General features: G+C 63.6%; 1 protein-coding gene across 1 annotated transcript in view; it reads left to right on the plus strand.

Annotated features, from left to right (window-relative positions):
- Positions 1-7,728: 7,728 nt before the first annotated feature.
- The window catches only part of NECTIN1 (nectin cell adhesion molecule 1), a 62,518-nt gene continuing 50,033 nt past the window's right edge, over positions 7,729-20,213 (plus strand). The window contains exon 1 of the mRNA XM_059707634.1: positions 7,729-8,619. Within this exon, the coding sequence (XP_059563617.1) occupies positions 8,541-8,619 (79 nt within the window). The 5' untranslated portion in view covers positions 7,729-8,540. The remainder of the gene's footprint in view (positions 8,620-20,213) is intronic.

Below are 20,213 nucleotides of genomic sequence, written 5' to 3' on the forward strand. Positions count from 1 at the left end.
GTGCAGGAGGCTGTGTGAGGCTGCACGCAGAGCATGTGCTGGGGGATGTGACCGGCTTGGCCCACTCACCGTGTGCTGGCAGCAGGGGACTCCTGCACTCGCCTGCGTGTCAGTGACAGTGTGGACATACCTGTCGTGAGTCTGTGTGCACGCATGCCTGTGTGTGCACGTGTGTGCAGATAGGTGCACCGCTCCTCCCTGTACCTGGGCCGGTGGGTGTCGCTGTTCATTGTTTGTTGGCTGCTTGGATGCCCTGTGTTTGCGGCCAGGCAGCTGTCAGCCCACACAGCAGCAGGTGGGGGGTCGCTCTGTGCCAGCCAGCAGAGCCCCGCCGGGGCCAGGCACACGGGGCTGGGGGCCACAGGAGTGCCAGTGGACGGGCCTGGCTCGGGGCTGGGAGCAGGACAGAGAGCCGGCACCTTAGGTGCAGAGGCCTGGCCCAGGCACCCGCCCGAGCGCAGTGGGGTCGGGTGCAGAACACCGGCTCCTCGCCGTCCGCAGGATGAGGTCCACGCAGCCCGGCGCCCACCTCCCCGCTCCTTGTGCCCCACCAGCCTGACTGAACCACTCCTAGTGGTTTTCTTTTTAATATATTTTTACTGATTTCAGAGAGGAAGGGAGAGGGAGAGAGAGACATCAGTGATGAGAGAGAATCACTGACCGGCTGCCTCCTGCACGCCCCACACTGGGGATCGAACCCGCAACCCGGGCATGAGCCCTGGCCAGGAATCGAACCACAGCCTTCTGGTTCCTAGGTCGACACTCAACCACTGAGCCACGCGACCGGGCCAGGACAAGCACTTTACAGATTATAGAAAAACTGAGCCTGTTTTATAGCAACTTCATAATGACATCAAAGTAAATGTTAAAGTCAGAAACCTGTACCCACACACCGCTTCCACCTCTCCACGGCCTTCACTTTACCTCGGGTCCTTTTGCAGAGTGCCATGCAGTAACCATCACGCCCGCCCTTCTCTCCACTCACATCGTAGAAATCTGTCCCGACGTCCCCACCCTGCGTCCCGCGCAGCACGGCCCTGCACCAGCTGGGCACCGGAGTCGTTCCGGGGCTGCCCTCCCCGACGGGCGCCCACCTCAGCGGACCGCCAGCTCGTGCCCAGCGGGGCTCCGCGGCCGCTCACAGCCTGGCCGGTGCGCGGGCGGCTTGCAGGGCAGAGGGACAGCTTTCCTCAGACCCTGAGAGACCTGGGCCCAGGGAAGCCGATGAAGACCCACAGGCGGAGACAGGGCTGCTCCGCGCGGGCCGGCTGACCCGGGAGCTCTGCGCCCGCACGAACCCCATCTCTCAGCCTCCCTGAGGCCCGAAGCTGGTCGGGCTCTTGTCGACAGGTGTCCGCCCATCTGACTCTGCCCACCCGCCTCCTGGACCGAGGGCCGGAAGGAAGAGGGTGTGGGGAGGTGGCCTGTCCTCCCTGCGCCTCCTCTCTGCTCCGCCGCTCCACGCAGCCCTGCCCAGCCCTGCCCGCCTCCGGGCCAGCTTCCTGGTCCTCACGGAGAATGACACCTCCTCGCAGGACCTGCGTTTCCAGGATTGCCACCGAGGCAGGATGCCGCCGCCAGCCATGCCCAGGGTCCCTTAGGGTCTGGGATGTGGTGACTCACAGGAAGGGATGGAGGGCTTCTAGCCGAGGCGGGACTTTACCTTCCGGTCCCTTCTTCCTGGGAATTGGGTGGTTCAAGGGGGAAGGGGGCCTTTCTTTCTTTTTTGTCGATCCTCACCCACGGATAAGTTTCCATCGGCTCTTAGGGAGAGTGGCAGAGAGAGAGGGAAAGGCAGAGAGAAACACCGACGTGTGAGAAACACACCGACTGGTGGCCTCCTGCATGTGCCCCGACCAGGGCCCGGGCCAGGGAGGAGCCCGCAACCCAGGTACATGCCCTTGACCGGAACCGAACCCAGGACCCTTCAGTCCAGAGGCCGATGCTCTATCCACTGGGCCACACTGGCTAGGGTGAAGGGGGCCCCTCTATCCCTGTTCAGAGTTCCAGCTCCCAGAGTCCCGGAGATCCTGGGGCGGCTCGGCCCACGGGGAGGGACTGGCTGCCATCAGCCATCCTGGTCCCCGCTGAGGTGGGGACCACTGGGCCTGGGGGCAGCTGCGTCCCCCAGAGCCGGGGCGGCGTGGCGACCGGCAGGCTCTGCCGTGACCTCGGTAAGAATGACAGTTAGACGCCACTGAGCACTGTGGGCGCAGGGCAGCCTCATCCTCACCACAGCTACAGGTGACGCAGGCAGTCCTTGGGGGGCCTGGCTGCCAGGAGCCCTGCCGGGGGGAGGGCGCCCACGCCAGTGGGTCCTCTCTGGGGCTGGCTAGGGCTCTGGCTCTCCTTTCCCATGAATCCCTCCTCCTCCTCTCCTCTCTCCTTGCCCTCAGCCTCCACTGGCCCCAGATTGGGGACCCAGAAGTGGGGGACCCCATGCATCATGTTCAAGTTTATCTTGGGGCGTCTTGGGGGCTTCTTCATGGGGTCCCCCACATCAGAGCGATGAATGACGTGGGGGGCCGAGGCATGGTCAGGGGGAGTCATCGCTGTGTGGACTGCGGGCCTTCCCAGGCCCGGCTGCCACCCCCACCCCCGGCAGAGCCCGCGGGCACCGAGGGGCTCCAGGGCAGTTCCCAGGGCCCAGCTTCCTCGGGGCGGAGCCGGGCTGGCCGCTGCCCGGCCACGGGCAGGAGAGAAGATGCAGCCAAGTGCCAGCCCTTGGTTTATGTTTGTTTGTTTATTTATTTCTAAAATCTCTGCTGTTGAAAGTGTCCCCTTTCCCCCTTGACCCCTCCCCCGCCCCTGCCGCAGGCCCTCACCACCCACGGTCTGTGTCCATGGGCCATGCATATGTGCACACAAGGTCCTTGGTTGATCACCTCCCACCCACCCGCCCTGCCCCGCCTTCCCTCCGAGATTCCGCACTCTGTTCCCTGCTTCCATGTCTCTGGATCCACTCCGTCCATCAGTTTATTTTGTTCCTTAGATTCCACATGTGAGTGAGATCAGTGACACTTGTCTTTCTCTGACTGGCTTATGTCACTCAGCATGACACTCTCCAGGCCCCTCCATGCTGTCTCACAGGGTAAGAGACCCTTCTCTTTTACTGCTGCACAGTGTTCCACGGCGTAAATGTGCCCCAGCGTTTTATCCACTCGTCCGCTGAAGGGCCAAGGGCCTGTCCTGTGAATGGGTGTCCTTTCTGCAGTCGCCTGGCTCTGAGGGAACGTGCGTGCACCTGGCCAACCCTCCCCAGCAAGAATCCCATCGATGGGGCCCCTGGTAAGTGGGGCCCAGGACCCCAAATGACAAGGGACAGGGAGTGCTCCCCAGATACTCTTCCCTGGAACAAATCAAAACCGACTTCCCCAGCCCAGGTGCCCACGAACCCTGATTCCTCTCTGTGGAGCACACAGACCACACTGCTCCTTCTCCCTGCGGGCCTGGAAGGCGGCTGGCTCGTCTCCCCACCACCCTCGGCTTTCCCTGTCTGAGAGCCGAAGCCGCCATCTATGCTGTCTCTGCAGGCAGCCTCCATCCTCCTGCCCTGCAGCGACCTTATCACTAACTCCCCTGCCTTCTGCCCCACGCCTCCATCTTCCCCGCACTTTCCGCCTTCCCTCCAGGCTCAGAGAAGGGTGAGTCCTCTACCTTCCCAGGCCGACCCTCCTCCCCCCTCACTCCCCACCCCAGCCTCCTCCGGGCTGACCCTGCAGCACACGCTTTCACTTCCAACCCTGCCTCTCCAGTCTTCTGTCTACCCCTCGCCCTCTGCTTACGAGAGACTCAGCAGCTTTCATTTCCCAGCGAAGGAGAGAACAAGTCCCTGGGTGTGTGTGACGCTAACCGTCTCCGAGCTTCTGCTCCATTTTGCTCATCTGCCCGCCACCAGGCGCCTCAGCAGTGCGCGCGCCAGCTGCCTCTGCTCCGGCATCCCACTTGCTCCTGGCACTTTGGTCTGGGTTCTGCCCTGCTCCGCGCCCAACACCACTCTCTCCAAGGTCCGAGTGTTCCTGTCACTGTTTCCCAAGACCCACTCGATCCCCACTGCTTCCTGCAGCGCCAGGCCCTGCGGGCAGCTTCCTCCTCCATTCGATTCCTCCTCCCTGGACTTGCAGGACATCTCTCCTCCACTTCCTCCTCCTACCTGCCGGTCCTCACCTACCGCCAGGTTCATCCGAAAGCGAAAGCGCAGCCCAGCTGCTCCCAGTGAGTGCAGTCCTTTCGCCAAAATTCTCTCCTAGGTCTCCCTCGTTCCAATCTGACCCACCCTCGGGGCTCCCGCCAATGTCACCTCGTCCACAAGCCTTCCCTGATCTCCGCGAGAGGCGCTCACTCCCCTGCGGAGGCCGGCGGCGGTGGCTGCCTTTGGCAGGGGCCTCCCACCCTATGATAATCCGGTTATTTGAGGGGGGACTTAGCTGTAGCTCACTCTTGTTCCCTCAGCACCTCGCTAGTAGGTGCCCAACAGACCTCTATTTACTCTCTGAGTAAACCCACCACACACACACAGACACACACAGACACACACACTCACATGCACACATACACACACTCACACACAGAGAGACACACATACATACACACTCACACACATACACATACACTTACACACTTACACACATGCATATACACTCACACACACATATACTCATACACCCATAAACACACACTCACACACAGACACACATACATACACACACATGCATATACACATACACCCACATACACACATAAACATACACACACATCCACACATACATACACACATGCATACACACTCACACACATACACTCACACACACTCACACACACACACTCATATACATACACACACACACACACACACACACACACACCTGGCTGATGCTTTGCATGTTTTAGGGGCTTGTTTTTAAAGATGACGCGTGGGTGACCATGCTGTCTCATGTACTTGCCTTCATCTCCTCTCCCCACCCCACCCGGCAGTCATGCCAATGCCCACACACACCCGCTCTGGACACCCATTTAAGAGCAGAAGATCACAGAAGCCTCACCGACAGGGAGAGGTGAGACATGAGCAGGAAGTGAACAGACATGGGTGCATCCTGGATGTGCCCTCACATCCATCCATTCACTCCTACAACACGCCAGGCAGAGTCCGAGACCACAGCAACGACCACAACGCAGCTCTGGCCTGTGGAGTCCATGGAGAGCCACGGGGAGGTGCCAGCTGCCAGGCTGGGCACAGATCCTGACTAGGCATTGCCCAGGGTAACCTTCCCAGTGGCTGCCTGGTACTCATGGCTCTGCAGGCCTCTCCTTTGCCCAAGTCAGGCTCAGGCTGCAGCCAACCACGTGGGGCCTCGCTCAGGCCTCAACCATTTGCTGGCCTTTGCACCTTCTACATGCTGACCAAGCTGCCCTCAATCCAGCCCCTCAGTGCCTCCCTGCAGGGCATGCCCGTCTGATGGGTGACTGACTCAGCCCTGTGGAGACCCCCACCTCCCTGTGGATCTGGGCACGTTTTCTGAGACCCAGCAAATGCTGTGCCCGTCTAAGCACACACACCACTGTGTGCCTTTCCCCGCCCCCAGGGCATCGAGTGCCTTAGGACAAGGGCATGTCTCTGCATGTGCAAGCCTGGCAAGTGCTTGCTAACAAGAATGTAGGGTCGCATTGGATACAGGTAATGGAGGTGCGCAAGTGCCAAGCTAAATGCTCTAGCCAGCCCAGCCAGCGTGGCTCAGGTGTTGAGCATGGACCTATGAACCAGGAAGTCACGGTTCGATTCCTGGTCAGGGCACATGCCCGGGTTGTGGGCTCGATCCCCAGTGTGGGGTGTGTAGAAGGCAGCCGATCCATGATTCTCTCTCATCATTGATATTTCTATCTCTCTCTCCCTCTCCCTTCCTCTCTGAAATCAATCCTATCTAAGAAAGAGGGAATATGCTAATTGACCCTCACGCTGTCGCAAAGATGGCAGTGCCCACAGCCAATAAGGAGGGAATATGATAATTGACTGCCCTGCCCTCAAAGATGGCGGCGCCCACAGCCACAAGATGGCGAAGCCTAGTCCCTTCAGTCGCCCAGCCGCACAGGGCCAGCCCGAGGTGCAGGCAAAACCTCAGATGGCAGCTGCCCAGGCGCCCAGCACCACCCGAGGCTCAGGTAACCAGGGCGGGCCGAGGCTTGCACTGCCGGCAGTGGCAGCAGCAGAGATATGATGGGGGCATTGCCTTCCCCTGATCGCCGGGTCGCCTCCTGCCTCTGAGGGCTCCCAGACTGTGAGAGGGTGCAGGCTGGGCTGAGGGACCTCCTCCAGTGCATGAATTTTCATACACCGGGCCTCTAATAAAAATATATTTAAACTAGAGGCCTGGTGCACGAAATTCGTGCATGGGAGGGGGGGGGTCCCTCAGCCCGACCTGCACCCTCTCCAATACAGGACCCTTTGGGGGATGTCCAACTGCCGGTCAGAGATCAGGTCTAAACTGGCAGTTGGACATCACCCTCACAATCCGGGACTGCTGGCTCCTAACCGCTTACCTGCCTGCCAGCCTGATGCCCCTAACTGCTCCCCTGCCGGCCTGATCACCCCTAACCGTCTCTGCCTGCCGACCTGATCACCCCAACTGCCTCTGTCTGCCAGCCTGATTGCCCCCTAACTGCTCCCCCCTACCGGCCTGATCTCCCCTAACCACCTCTGCCTTGGCCCCTGCCACCGTGGCTTTGTCCGGAAGGACATCCGGGAGATGTCCAGTCTAATTAGCATATTACCCTTTTATTAGTATAGATGGTTTCAGACCGAACCCCAGACACTCCAGGCCAGGTCTGAGGGGGCGGGACAGCGGCACCCCCCTGCCCACCTCCTGCTCTGTCTCCTCCGGAAGAGGAGAATGTACATGTATGAGGCACAGCCACTTCCCCACGCTCCTGCCCATGGCAAAGGCAGCAATGGACAAAGGGCGCATCCTCTGGCCCAGTGCCCGGGGAGAACTAGACTCCTCTTCCTGGGAACCCTGTCTGTCTGTCTGTCTGTCTGTCTGTCTGTCTGTCTCCTGCTGGAAGAGAGAATGGGAGGTCCAGAGAGAAGGAGGGTAGGCTTGGGGCTGGGGGCCTTGGCAGGAAGCCCACCCCACCCGGATGTGGTGAGCGAGGCAGGAGGGTCTGCCCCGACACTGGCGGGACGGTCCCCGCAAAGCTCACAACGACGGTGCCGCAGAGGGACCAGAGCTCCACACGACGCTCTATCTGGGGAGTGAGGGCTCGGTTTTTAGAAAAAGAACCCCTGTGGGGAGCGGGGATTGGAAAAGACCAGAAACCTCCGTGGCCCCATCTCACCCGCTACTCCCGCCCCCACCCGCTTCCCCTCAGCTCCCAGCAGGTCCCGCCAGGCGGCCTCTCCATTGGGCGTCAGGGCGGTGCCAGGGCTCTGGCCCTGGGTTCCAGTCCCAGAGAGCCGCCACGCTCTGCCCTGCGCCCTGGGCAAGCCGCCTTACCCGTCGGGGCCTTTGTCTCCCCAGGTGTAAAACGGGGCCAGGCTCGGAGCGGAGGGCCTGGGGAGCCCGTTTCGCCGCGACAGGAATAGACCCAGTTTTCCGCGGCCGCCACCCCGCACCGCCCCGGCTAACCCCACCCGCGGCACAGCGCTTCCCCGGCGCCGGCCGCCAGGGGTCACTGCCCGCCTTTCCCGCGGCTGAGCGGGGGCCCCCGCCCTCTCCGGGCTGCAGGCGGCGGAAGGGGCATCTCCGGAGCCAGTGGGCCCGGGCGGGACCCCGGCCCCCGCTGGGATCCGCCTCTGCCCGCAGCCGGAAGGTGGGAGCAGCCGCGCGGAGATCGGCGCGGCGCCGGGAGGGTTAACGCTAACCCCTCCCCCCTGACATCACGGCCGAGCGGGGAGAGGCCGGCGCCGGCGAGGAAAGAAAGAGCGAGAGGAGGCGCGCGGCTCCCTCGGCGCCCGGGCAGCGCCACATTGTGCTGATCGCGGCCGGCGGAGCGCGCACCTGGCTGGCTGTCGGCGCGCAGATCGCCCCCCCCCCGAGCCGCCCGGGCATCCGGCCGCCGCACCGCGCGCCCACCGCCTGGGCCTGAGCCCCCGCACGCCCACCGCCGCCTGGGCCCACGCCCCGCCACCACAGGCCCTAAGGACGCCGGCCCTGGACGCCTGCACGCTGGAGCCGAGCGGGAGGGCGTGAGCGCGCCGGGCCGGGAACCCGGGCAGCGGAGCAGCAGGGCAGCCGCGCCGCGCCGCGCCGGGGGTGGGTCCCTTCTCCTGAGCTCTGCGTGGAAGGAGAGGGCGGGACCGGCGCGGGGCGGAGAGCGAGGAGAGGGGCATGACTGGTGCTACTGGCGGCGGGCATCTGCCGAGCCTCTGAGCTGCCGGCGGCCGAGGCCTGGATTGCGCCGCGCCGAGCGCTCCCCGCGCGCCCGCCCCCGGCCACCGCCGCGGCGGACCTGGATCCTCGGAGCGCGCCGGCTGGCCCTGATCGCCTTCGTCTTCCGGCCGGTTTCTGGGGCGAGGAGCGCTCTCCTCGCCGGACCTCCGGGCTCCGATGGCTCCGCGAGGGCTTGCGGACGAGGCTGGACGCTGGTGGGGACTCGCTCTCGGCTTGGCAGCCTTCTTCCTCCCAGGTGAGCGCTGCCTTTTTATTATTAATTTTTCCCCATTCAATGCCTGGATGGCGGGCGCGTCTGGGTTGTAGGGAGTGAAAGGAACCAGGAAAGTTGGGTCAGGGTTTAGGGACGGGGAGGGCAGAGGGGGCGCGGCGGGGTGGACGGGAGGCCGGGCAGCCTGCCCCGCAGGGCACTGGTGGGATGCAAATGTGTGCAGCTAGAGAGCGCTCAGTCCGCCCAGTTTTCCACAAAAATAATATGTAATCGCGTCCTATTTATTAATACCCGGCTCTCAGCTGGGGAGGCCGTTTGGAAACACTGCTTGTTACATAAATGCAAAATAGCCGCCGTAATCGCCTCTCCGCACGGAGACCCAGCCCCGCGGAGGAGGCGTCCGTCTGTCTGTCCCCCCGCTGGTGGGCTGCAGGCTGGGGGGCGGCAGGGGGGCTGCCTCTCTTTGTCGGGCCCCTTTGCCTGGCTGTGCCGGGCGCTCCGGCGCTTCCCGCACCGCGTCGCGCCACGGCGAGCGCGTGGAGCCGCGACTGCGGCACCGACACCGGCACCGACACCGCCCCCCACCTGCGGCCCCTCTCCCGGCCACGGCGGGGCTGCGCTTCCCCTCCGGGTTCCGCTCCCAGTTTGGGGGGCTTTCCCCAGGGGGGCGGCGCCTCGGCTTCGTGCCGGCCAGGTGGCCGCGTGACCCACTTTCCCAGGGGTGCCCTTCCTTGAAGTGCGGGCGGGCAGGCAGCCGACGAGTTCACCGGAAGCTCTCCCGGGGGTGGCCGGCGGCGCCCCGCCGACAGGGAGGACGGGGGCGGAGGCCGGGACTCGCCTGGGCGCTCAGTGCCGGGAATGGACTGGAAAATGCGTTTAGGAGGCTAATCCCACCGAGTCCGCGCGCCTGGATTTAACCCTTCGCGTCCCTGGGGAAGCCGCGCGCCTCCCGGGGTGGCTGGGACTCCAGCGCCGGGGGGTGGGGGTTCCCCGGGAGGACCCCGGAGACACCCCCGCTGTGGCTGGATGGGCGTTGGGGGCAGGGGCCGGGTTTGGCCGGGGCACGTGGCCGTGGCCTTAGGCTGGCAGAATGACGGGTCCGAGTAGCGATCAGCTCCCCGGGGGCGAGAATTGAGATCGCGGGCGCGGCTGGCCGCCACCGAGGCGAGATTCCCGAGGGGCAGGTGGTTCCTGGGACCCAGCCTGGCCGCCGACCTCGGGGCTGGGGTACCTCAGGGAAGGCAGGAACCCGCGCCATTCCTGTCTGTGCCTCGTCCGCCGCCAGCCCCCTGCCCGAGCCTCACAACCTCGGGGAGTGGCCAGTGGCACCTAAAGCACTTTGTGGAGGCCGGCGCCCCCACTCCTGGGCCTGTGGGTGCTCCCTGCTAGGTGGGGGGAGGGGAAGTTCCTGGGCGTATAGGTAGGCGTTCCTGCCCATTCAGGGGCTTGATGGAGCCCCCATCTCCCCCTCCCTTGGAGGGAATGAGGGTCTTTTCTCACACTGAGCCTCCTTGGGTAGCAGCCAGGAAATTCTCCCGACCCTGGGAACCCTTCACCCCATATCGCCCACCCGAGCCCAGCCAGAGGAGACCCCTGGGGCTCCAGTGGGTCTGGCACACTAGGGGTACCCTAACCTTGGGTCCCCTAAGGGGAGGGGGAACCACTCACCCCCATGCTCCCCTCCTTTGGTTATGTCTTCCCCCAGACTTGGGGTGCCTAGTGAGTAATTCCTGCTTTGGGGGCTTGGAGGCCTGCCCTGCTGCTCCACCCAACTCAGGAAGGAGGAGCAGAGAGGGGACAGTGTCAGGGTTCGAGCACGGACACTCCCCCACACACACCAAAAATCCAGATGGAGGGGTGGGATGCAGAGAAGGAACCCGGGCCAGAAGAGCGCTTCCTGAGCTCTCGGGCTGCGGGCCTGGTTGTCATTGTGTGGCTGTGGAGTGCCTGGGCCCTGGCCCCTGGGAAGGAGTGTGGATGTGCAGGGCCTCCTGACACTTGGACTGAGGCCCACAGGCCCAGACCTTGCCCCCTCTGCCCACTCCGCCATGCCCAGCCTTCCTGACTGCCTGCTGCTGTTTCTCTCAGGGGACTCAGCAGCCACACAATGGGTCTTTTCTGGGGTCTCCTGAGCCTGGAGGGGTGAGGAGAGGAGCCTCCCCGGGGGAGGGGCTCAGGGAGCCGCGGGTGGAGGGTTGGCCCCTGACTTCAAAACATCCCGGATCTGGACACTGGAGTGTCCACACAGGACATTTCCAACGGCCGATACTGCCGGGTGGGGGTGGAGCCCCACCGGCTGACAGTCTCCCTGCAGGAGAGCCAGCGGGGCTCCACCCAAGAGGGACCCGAGAGCCCGGAGGAGGCAGAGAACCCGCCTTAGGAGCAGGTGCAGCGTTGTGTCCCACCTGTGCCACACCCTCCCTAATTGGCTTCCCCAAACCTTTTGTCTGGAAGGAAAGCACTGCCCAGGTGTCGTGCATACCCTCAGAAGGCCTTCTGGCCACAGCCTGCCCCTTCTCCGCAGCTGGGCAGAGCTCACTGTCCTGGGGGCTCCTTTGAAACGTGGGGTGTCAGGGTGTTGGCTCACTTTCCTCTCCCCGTTTCTCAGTGCTGCACGCGGCCACTATCTGACTCGGGGGTGTGCCAGCACCCCGTGTGACGGCCAGGTCCGGGGGCCGGGCGGGGGCCGAGGGGGAGCCCCAGCTGCTGTGCCTGTGGTACTGCCATTGCTTCTCAGCTGACTAATGTTCGTTGTTCATCACAAACAGAAAACACCCAAGGGAGGTGTGAATGTCCCTTCGATTTCCCCGAGCGTCTTTCCTGGTTAGTCTGGTAAATTGAACGGCTCCTCCCTGGGATGTTAGCGTGTGCCGGGCTAGAATGCACGGTAGCCAGCCGTGGGGTGTAGTTGTAATGTTTCCGTACGGTCTCACCACCAGTGTAGAGTGGGCAGAGTGTAGGCTTTGTGTACTTGTGTACTTTGTACATTTTGTGTACTTGTGTACTCTGTATATCTTGTGTACTCTGTATATCTTGTGTACTTGTGTACTCTGTATATCTTGTATACTTGTGTACTCTGTATATTTTGTATTCTTGTATACTTTGTATACTTGTGTTGGTTATCCGCATTCCCTGCGTGGCCGTGGGGCCTGGGACAGGAGGTGTATGTGCTACTGTCTGTGGGTCGCCATGCGACTGGGGTCACACGTCAAGTATATCCTCACAGAACAGGTGGCCTCTCTTCCCAACGAGGGTTCGGTGAGTGACTCTGAGCCTCAGTGGTGATGTCTGTGTTCGCGTCGGGTCAGAGAGGGTGACCCTGGGAGGAGAGAGGGATGTGCCCGAGCAGCTCCTTCCCCCGACGGGCTGCCAGGTCCTGGAGGGGCAGGAGGCCTGGGCGGGCTTCCTTCCTGTGCTCTGCCCTTGGCCGTGACGGGCCTGCATCCCCGCGGGAGGTGCTTCCCTGGAGAGGCTGTCTTCTCTCCGCAGCCTCTGAAGCAGAGCTGTGCCCCGACTCTCGGACCCGCACGGTGGGGAGGGACCTCAGAGACAGGTTTTCAGCTACTAACAGCGCCTTTGCTTCCTGCACAGATATTGGAGAGGCGTCCTCGGAGGGGAAAGGTGGCGCACTCTGGGCGTCTGAGAAGGGGGTGCATGTAGGCTTTGGTGCCCCCTGACCAGCCCTGCAGACCGTCTGTGTGCCCAGCACGTGCCTGAGGCAGCAGACGGTGGCGGCCCCCGTGGGAAAGGGAAGTGGGAATGAGGGCGAGGAGTGGGGGCTGTCCTGGAGCCCAGCACCCTGTCTGAAGTTCCGCTGCAACTGTTTCCTGCCATGGTGCCCACCCTCTCCCGAGACCAGGCTGCAGGGCGGCAGCAGATGTGCTGGCGGGGGCAGAGGTAATGTGAGAGCTGAGCAGGGATCATCTTGCAGGGAAATGCCCTGAGCTGAAGAGAGCACCCCAGGCCCAGTAACTCTGTCAGCTCGGGATACTGTTGTGCTGTTTGGAGTTGGGAGATGGCAAAAGGGGGGAAATGGGAGAAAACACATCTTACCCAACATCAAACCCTGAGCCATTCCACCAGCAAGCAGGAACTCAGTGCAACAGGGAGACCCGAGAGGCTTCCCGACAGCACGCAGGGGGCTCTCCAGGGAGACGATGCTCCCACGGTTTACCCTGGAGCAGGGGCGGGAGCGGTGGGCATGTGTTCTCGGGGGCTTGCGGCGTCCCTGCCTTCCATAGCCATCCGGGCAGAGCAGCAGTGGCCCGAGGCCTCGTCCAAAGGGAGCCGCAGGTAGCTCTGTTCCCCGCCCTGCGACCTGGAGATTCCCCCGTGTGGCTGCCTGGCACCGTGAGACAGCAAAGGGGGCCTAGCGCACTGGATTTGAATCCCAGCTCTGCCAATTGCTAGCTGAGTGGACTTGGTTAAGTCACTTTGTAGACCTCAGTATTCCCATCTGTAAAATGGGTTTCCATTAATGCCGATGTCAAAAGAGGCCTGTGGAGACTAGAGCAACAATAATTATGAAACGTGCGTAGCACAGCACCAGGCATGTGATGAGTGTAGTGAGAGTGGTGGCTGCTCCTGTTCCCCCTTTCCTCTGAGTGTCCCGATCCCCTCTGCTGCGGGCAGTTGGGCAGTGCCAACTCTGCACGACCTGGAGAAAGAGCAACTCGCTGCCTCCCCACTGCCACCTCCCTTCCCTCTCTCCAACCAGGAGCTGCTGTGAGCAGTGAGCCCCGGCCCCCTGCCCCCACCTGGAGTGATGGTGGAGCTGCAGCCAGGTGGCTGGTACTGCACGGGCATCGGGTGCTGTGCAGCCTTTGTTCTGTACCCCCAAGGGCTCTCCCCAGCACCCACCTCTCCCAGGCTGCGGCCTGCTAGGCACCGCTGACCATCTGGAGTGCTCGCCGTGGCAGCAGCCGGGGCTGGCAGGGGGGCCTGGGACCAGCCCCGCCTCCCCTCAGAGGTCCCCATTTTGGGAAGGGCGGGCCACAGGACCCCTCTCCAGCCGTGCCTGGTGCCATCTCATTCAGTGAGAAGGTGCAGCCAGGAGGTGAGCTGCTCCCAGGCACCCCTCTCGCTGAGAAGGCCTCTCTGTGCCGGTGGCAGGTGGACGCTTTCGCCATAACAAACCTTCCGTGCGTTCTCCTCCCGTTCAGCCGAGCCCCTGGGTGGCCCTGAGTGAGAGGCGTTGGACGTTCCCCCATTTCCCGGGGAGGAAGGTGAGGCCGCGGCCGGCATTCGCTATCGCCTCACCGTGCGGCCACGCGCGCCCAGATCCTGCAGCCGAGGGAACGGGAGGGCTAAGTGGACAGACGCCTCTGAGGAGGCGGGCCCTGCGGGGTGAGCTCGGTGACAGGCCCCTTGCTCCGCCAGCCGCCCCCCCCACACACATACACACACACACACATACATACATACACATACATACACACATATACACACATACACATACACACATACACACATATACACGCACACACATACACACATATACACGCGCACACACATACACATACACACATACACACGCACACACATACACATACACACAGACACATACACATACACACATATACATGCACACACAGACACACACACATACACACACACACGCCGGAGCATGGCAGCTCCTGGGGGAACAAGGGGGTCAGTTGAGGACATGGTTGGAGGGGGACGCAGCCAGAGTGACTGTGGGGCCCCCATCCCAGGCTCGCAGAATACAAGCCGTCCAGCGACAGAGGGGGGCCACGGGGAGGGTGTCCCCGGGATCCAGCCTGAGATAAAGACAGGGCCCCTGGAGTGTGGGCACAGAGTCCAGGGTATGGCAGGCCCAGGCCGGGTGTGGGCCTGGTACTGGGCAGAGACCAGTAGAACAGTGCCCAGAAAGCACGGATGGGGGGGGGGGGGGGCGTGGGGAGGAGGGAGAGGAGAAAGGTGTGGCAGGTGGAGCCAGCGCCCTCTCCTGCCCGCCCCCCATCCATTCTAGCAGACCCCAGTTTTATTCCCAGTTTATGAGGAGTCTCATTACCGAGCCACAGACCGTAAACGCTGCCCTGCCACTCGCCCGGCTCGCATTAGAGGACGTTAGTTCCGCTGGCTGGTGGCTGGTGGCTCCGCTGGGACGCGGCTGCAGGCACAGCCCGGGCGGCAGAGCAGGCCAGCGGCCACGGGCACGAGAGAGTGTCCCGTTGGGAGTGTGATCGATGGACTTAAGTGGAGTCCCGCCCCCTCCTCACCCCTGGAATTGGAGCTTCCAGACCTGGAAGCCCGGGCTCCCCTGTCCCCTTGGAGCCTCAGTTCCGCTCCGGCCTGAGGCGACCGGGACAGGCGCTCCGCTGGCCTGGCCCTGGGAGTCTGCCTTCCCTGGAAGGAGCCAGCCCAGAAGCTCAGAGGAGAGTCCTGGGCGTGGGAGCCAGCACCCCGCCCATGCCCGCGGCCTGGAGGCCCTGGGGCAGCCCTAGCGGAGGTGGAGCCTGCCAGCCTCGCCGTGGCCTCCATCTTGGCTGCTTTCTGTGCAGAAGGGGGTGGGGGCCTGGGACCTCCCGGGGCAGCGTCTTCCCTCCCCCATAGTTGCGGCCTCACCAGCTGGGAGCCTGGGCAGGGCCTCCTGGTCCCACGCCCTCCCCGAGGCCTAGAGACGCCCACATCACCGAGAGGGACCTCGGGCTCCAGCTCAGGGCTCCTCCTTCCGCAGGCAAAACTGTTCTCAGCGGTCCTGCACCTCCTCCTGCCTGCGTCCTCCCCACCCCACTTTATCTGTCTTCCCCTGCGACTCCACACGCCTGCTGGCCACCAGAACACCCGGCTCACGGGCGTCGCCATGAGAAAGTGAGGCAAGAGCCCTGGCCAGTGTGGCTCGGTGGATAGAGCGTCGGCCCGCGGACCAAAGGGTCCCAGGTTCAATTCTGGTCCAGGCTCCTCCCGGCCCAGACGCCAGGTCAGGATGAGACGGCAGACAACCAATTGATGTGTCTCTCACATCGATGTTTCTCTCACTCTGTCTCCCCCTTCCTTCTGCTCTCCCTAGAAATCAGTAGAAAAATATCCTCGGGTGAGCAATGACCAGCAAAACTGAGGCAAGAGCAGAGCTCCGCTGGCCCTCTGCGGCCCGTCTCCGCAGGAGCGTGAGCGCCGTCTCCAATGGCGCGGGGGCGACTTGGTCTGTCCCTGAGGCCACACAGCCCGGCCCCCAGCTTGGCTCCAAGGAGTCAGCAGAGACGGGAGCGCCAACCTGCAGCCCCGAGGCTGGCCCTGCCCGGGAGAGGGGGGCCAGGGGCCTGTACTGGCCCCCCACGAGGCCGTCCGTGGTCTGGAGAGGAGCCCATGTGGGCTGGCGAGGCTGCCTTCGGGAACCCCATTCTCTGACCAGCACCCTCCCTCACTCCTCGGGTCTGTGGGCAGCTGCTGTGAGCTGCCAGGACAAAGTAGGTTAAGAAGGGGCCTCCGAATCCAGCCTGGCTGCCCCTTGAGGCTCCCGCTGCAGGGGGGGGGTGGGGGGGTGGGGGGGGCTGGCAGCAGCAGCCCTCCAAGCCCTGGCTCTCAGGCCGCTCTGCCCACACTGCTGCTGGGGTGCGCTCACCTGAGACACACGCAGCCTCAGCAGTGTCGCTGCTCCTCCCTGCCTCACCTCCCCTGCCCTCGTGCGTGGCCAGGCCCACTGGCCAGCCCTGCGCCCCTGCTCCCGCCTCAGCGCCTGTGCACACGCCTCCCCGCAGCACCCCGCCCCCCTGTACTCACATCTAAGCACTGAGGTCAAAGCCGCCGGTGTGAAGCTGGGGATGAGCCTCTCCTCCCAGAGCCGCAGCACCAGGGCCAGTAGCTCTGCGGCTGGCGGCAGAGTTCGCCGGGCCTGGGCTGGCTTCCCCATGAGGCGGCTCCCGACAGGGCCGTGTCCGCAGGCCCACGCGGTCGGCCTGCCCTGGGCTGGGAGTGCGTGCTAGGTGGCCGCGTGGCGCTTGTTTGGACAGTTGGTGATTATAATAAGAGCAAACTTACCCGCGTGGCTCAGTGGTTGAGCATCAACCTAGGGAACAGGAGGTCACGGTGGTCGGGGCGCGTGCCGGTTGCAGGCTCGATCCCCGGTGAGGAGCGTGCTAGAGGCAGCCAATCAACGACTCTCTCTCATCATCAATGTTTCTCTCTCTCTCTCCCTCTCCCTTCCTCTCTGAAATCAATAAAAAATACTTTATTTTTTAAAGAATAGAAAACTTTTATCAAGAGTTCTTGGTCACTCAACAACTTTTTTCACTTCCCTAACCACTCCCATGGAAAGTATTCCTGTGCTCCCCCTTTTTGCAATGGAAGAGCCAGGGAACCCCACTCTCTCCCCGCAGAGGGTAGGCTAACGCGCCGGGTCAGCGCAGAGCCAGGGTTCCGATCTGGCAAGCCAGGCTCCCTGTCCCCGCTCAGACCCTGGGCTACGCTGCCCCTCTCCCGCGTGGGTGGGCGGTGGGCGGACAGCTCCCTAAGCCTGAGGCACACCAGACCTTGCCTCCAGAAGGCTGCCTGCTGTGTAGCCGCCCTGTGTAGCTCCTTATCGCTGACCTGCCTGCCCCTCTGACGCTGCGGACAGCCTGTGCATCCCGGGCCTGGGGAGTTACCTGCTGCTCATCAGTCTCCGCGCTCAGTCCTGTGGCTGCGATGCCTCCCCAGCACTGAAAGCCGTCCTCAGCCCCTGGCTCGCCCTCCAGTGCCCCTGTGCCTGGGAGCATTGCTGTGGCTGTGCTGGAGGAGTGTCCTGATATTACCACTTTCATCCCCCGAGCCTTCGGGCATCCCTGGTCCTCCCACCTCTGTGGGGAGACTGGGGGGAGGGCTGTACATAGCCTGTCTGGCCCCAGCAGGCTTTCAGGCTGTCCCAGACCCCAGAGGGGCACACGGCAGCCACACGCACTGCGCCAGGCCTATCCTAAGCTTGGAAGGCTTCGGTCTCTCCTGTCCTCACCCCGAATCCCAAACACGGCAGGGAGGGGTCCTCGCTGGGGATGGGGCAGGGACAGGACTCGGCGTTCGCCTGTGAGGCTGCTTTGGTCTTAGAAGGAAAGGCCCGGAGCTGCCTCTGCCCAGGCAGGTTCCGGCCAGGGGGCTGGGCCGGGCGGCACCGCACACAGCTGAGCCCAGGACCTGTCCCAGGAGCAGAACGATCAAAGCCCGAGCCCAGTGTCATGGCCGAGCACAAGCGTGGACTTGGAGGGCCCTGCAGGTCACCCTGTGGGCTCAGGCCTCACCAGCCCCGGCTTCATTAGGAGGGAAGCTCAGCGCACAGCCATCTGATATGTCTGGACGCGGAGAGGCATTCCTCCCGGGCCCTCCGCTGTGCGGGGTCATCCACGCTCCACCCGCCGGAGTCTCAGTGCAGCGCAGCCAGGGCCTCCTGGGATGGAGTGTCCCCGCCCCGGAGCTGCGTGGAAGGAGGGCGCACGGCCCACCCGAACCCCCAAACCTCAGGACCGCCTTGGTGTCACAGAGGGGCCACTTTGCCCAGAGCTTCGGCGGGGGGGGGGGGGCGCTGGAGTGGGGTCACTTCCACACCCTCTGAGGGTTTGAGTCGATGGCGGAGGCTGCATTTCTGGTTAAACATTGGGGCGGAGGCAGGGACGGCTTCTCCCCGTGCCAGGCAGCCCTGATGGTGGTGATTGCCTCTCCCCCCACCCCCTGTGCTGATCTCTTTGGCCTAAATCGCTTCATCTCTCAGAATGCTGGATGGCCCCGCCCCCTACTCCCCCCTCCCCACCCCCCACGCTGGCTGCCAGTCTGTTACCAAGCCACCTTCCTAGACATAGGCCTGTGTTTATGACGCCCAGAGAGTGACTATCCTGGGCCGGCGAGCACCCTGATTAGCCCCACATTGATGGATGGGGCCCTGCCAGGCCCACCCCTCCCACCCTTGTCACCTCCCAAGACTCAGATAATGGCCTGGGGCGGCGGGGAGGAAGGCGGGCAGGGGGAGGGGGGCAGTGCTGCAGGGGGTGGTGATGGAGTAGGGCAGGCACCTGCCTCTCAGTGCCGCTTTGGGGGGAGCTGGGAGGTCTGCGCCCCCCTTCCCACCAGGGAGCTGGGGCAGGGAGACAGTGCCGTGAGGAGGGCGGGCAGCTTCCCCGGAGGCCAGCCCCCTTCCTCTCTCCCCTCAGCACTTCATTTCTCACCCGGTGTGCAGCATGCGCAGTCAGGATCATCGGTGCTGGCGTGTTTCTTACCGTGTGTGTGTGTGTGTGCTTTGTGTGAGCGAGGTTGATGGTGTATGTGTGCGCGTGAGGGCTGTGCTGTGCGTGCACGGGGCCACGGGCGAGGCAGGGACTGAAAGCGCCGCTGTCTGAGGCAGCGGCACGGCCGGCGGGCAGCAGTGAGAGGACGGGGGTCAGTGCCCGGCAATCGTTCTGTCTGTAAGACCACAGACAACTGGTGTGACTTTCCCCCAGAAAATGGACTGCACGCGCCGTGGTCTCCGCCTTTTATTATTAACACGCCTGTGTGCGTCCGTGTCTTACCGCTTCTAAAGGTGAATCCCTCCGCTGTAAACTGGGGATGCGATCACTGGAGGCTTCAAAGAAGGAAATTGGCAGCTGATTGTCCCGGCGCCTGTGTGAGCCAGTCTGCACACCCCCGGCCCCGCTAGGCCCGTGTCGGGCCGGGGCTGGAGAAGAGCTGGTTCCCTGGGGCTGCGGCCAGTCAGGGCCTCCCTGCAGTTGCTGACCCGGCTCCGGGCTCCTGGGACGTCTCCAGGGGGTCAGCTCAGGAAGGTCCATCGGGGCTCAGCCCACGAACACCCCGGTGCCCAGAGGGTCACCTGGGAAGTGCTGGTGGTCCCCGGAGCCTCCCGGGCTCCCCTGTAACGGGAGTGGCAGCCAGGAAGCCCAGCCCAGGATGGCGGCCCGCCCTGCATGCCTGGTGCCCGCCCCTGTGGGAAGCCCCTGGCGTGGGAGGAGCTTTCCCTCCTGGCCTGACACTGAGGGGTGGCCCAGCCCTCGGCCTCACCTCGGCCGGGTCACTCCCCCTGGGCCACACCTGAGGGTGCCACCTCTCAGTGCCCAGAGGGCAGAGGCCTGGCTGGGAGGTGGAGGGGGGGCGAGGGCCTTGGCCGGAGAGCGCCTGCCTGCCAGAGGGGAAGGTGAGTCAGAATCCTGGGGTCTCAGAAGCTGCAGGGGGGGTCAAAGCACGTGACACCCACTCACTCCTTACAGCCCGCCCCACTCCCTCCTGGTGGCTTGGCCATCCAGCCTCTGCTCCATCCCCCCGGTGAGGGAGGACTCGCCACCCCAGGGGAGCTGTGTAGTCTGACTGCCCCATCGCCTTGCCCAGAGCTGAAGCCTGCGCCCCTGAAACTGCAGCCCAGCGCCCGTGTCCATGCCTTTGGACTCGTGCGAGCACCGCGGTTCGCACAGGACGGCCCTCGGTCGTTCGGAGATGGCCCCTGGCTCCCAGGGGCTCCCTCCCATTAGCTCCTCCAACCAAGCCTGGCGCTGGCCCATCTCAGGGCTCCCTCAGACGCAGATTTAGATCCCGTCCCAGCGGGGCTGCTGCAGCCTGGGTCGCCCAGGACTCCCCACCCCCAACAGTGCCCAAGGGTCCGGAGCAGAGCGGGCGCTGCCTCCCATGTTCCCACCTCCATCTTC

Source organism: Myotis daubentonii, chromosome 9 (genome assembly GCF_963259705.1).
Source record: "Myotis daubentonii chromosome 9, mMyoDau2.1, whole genome shotgun sequence".
Lineage (NCBI taxonomy): Eukaryota > Metazoa > Chordata > Mammalia > Chiroptera > Vespertilionidae > Myotis > Myotis daubentonii.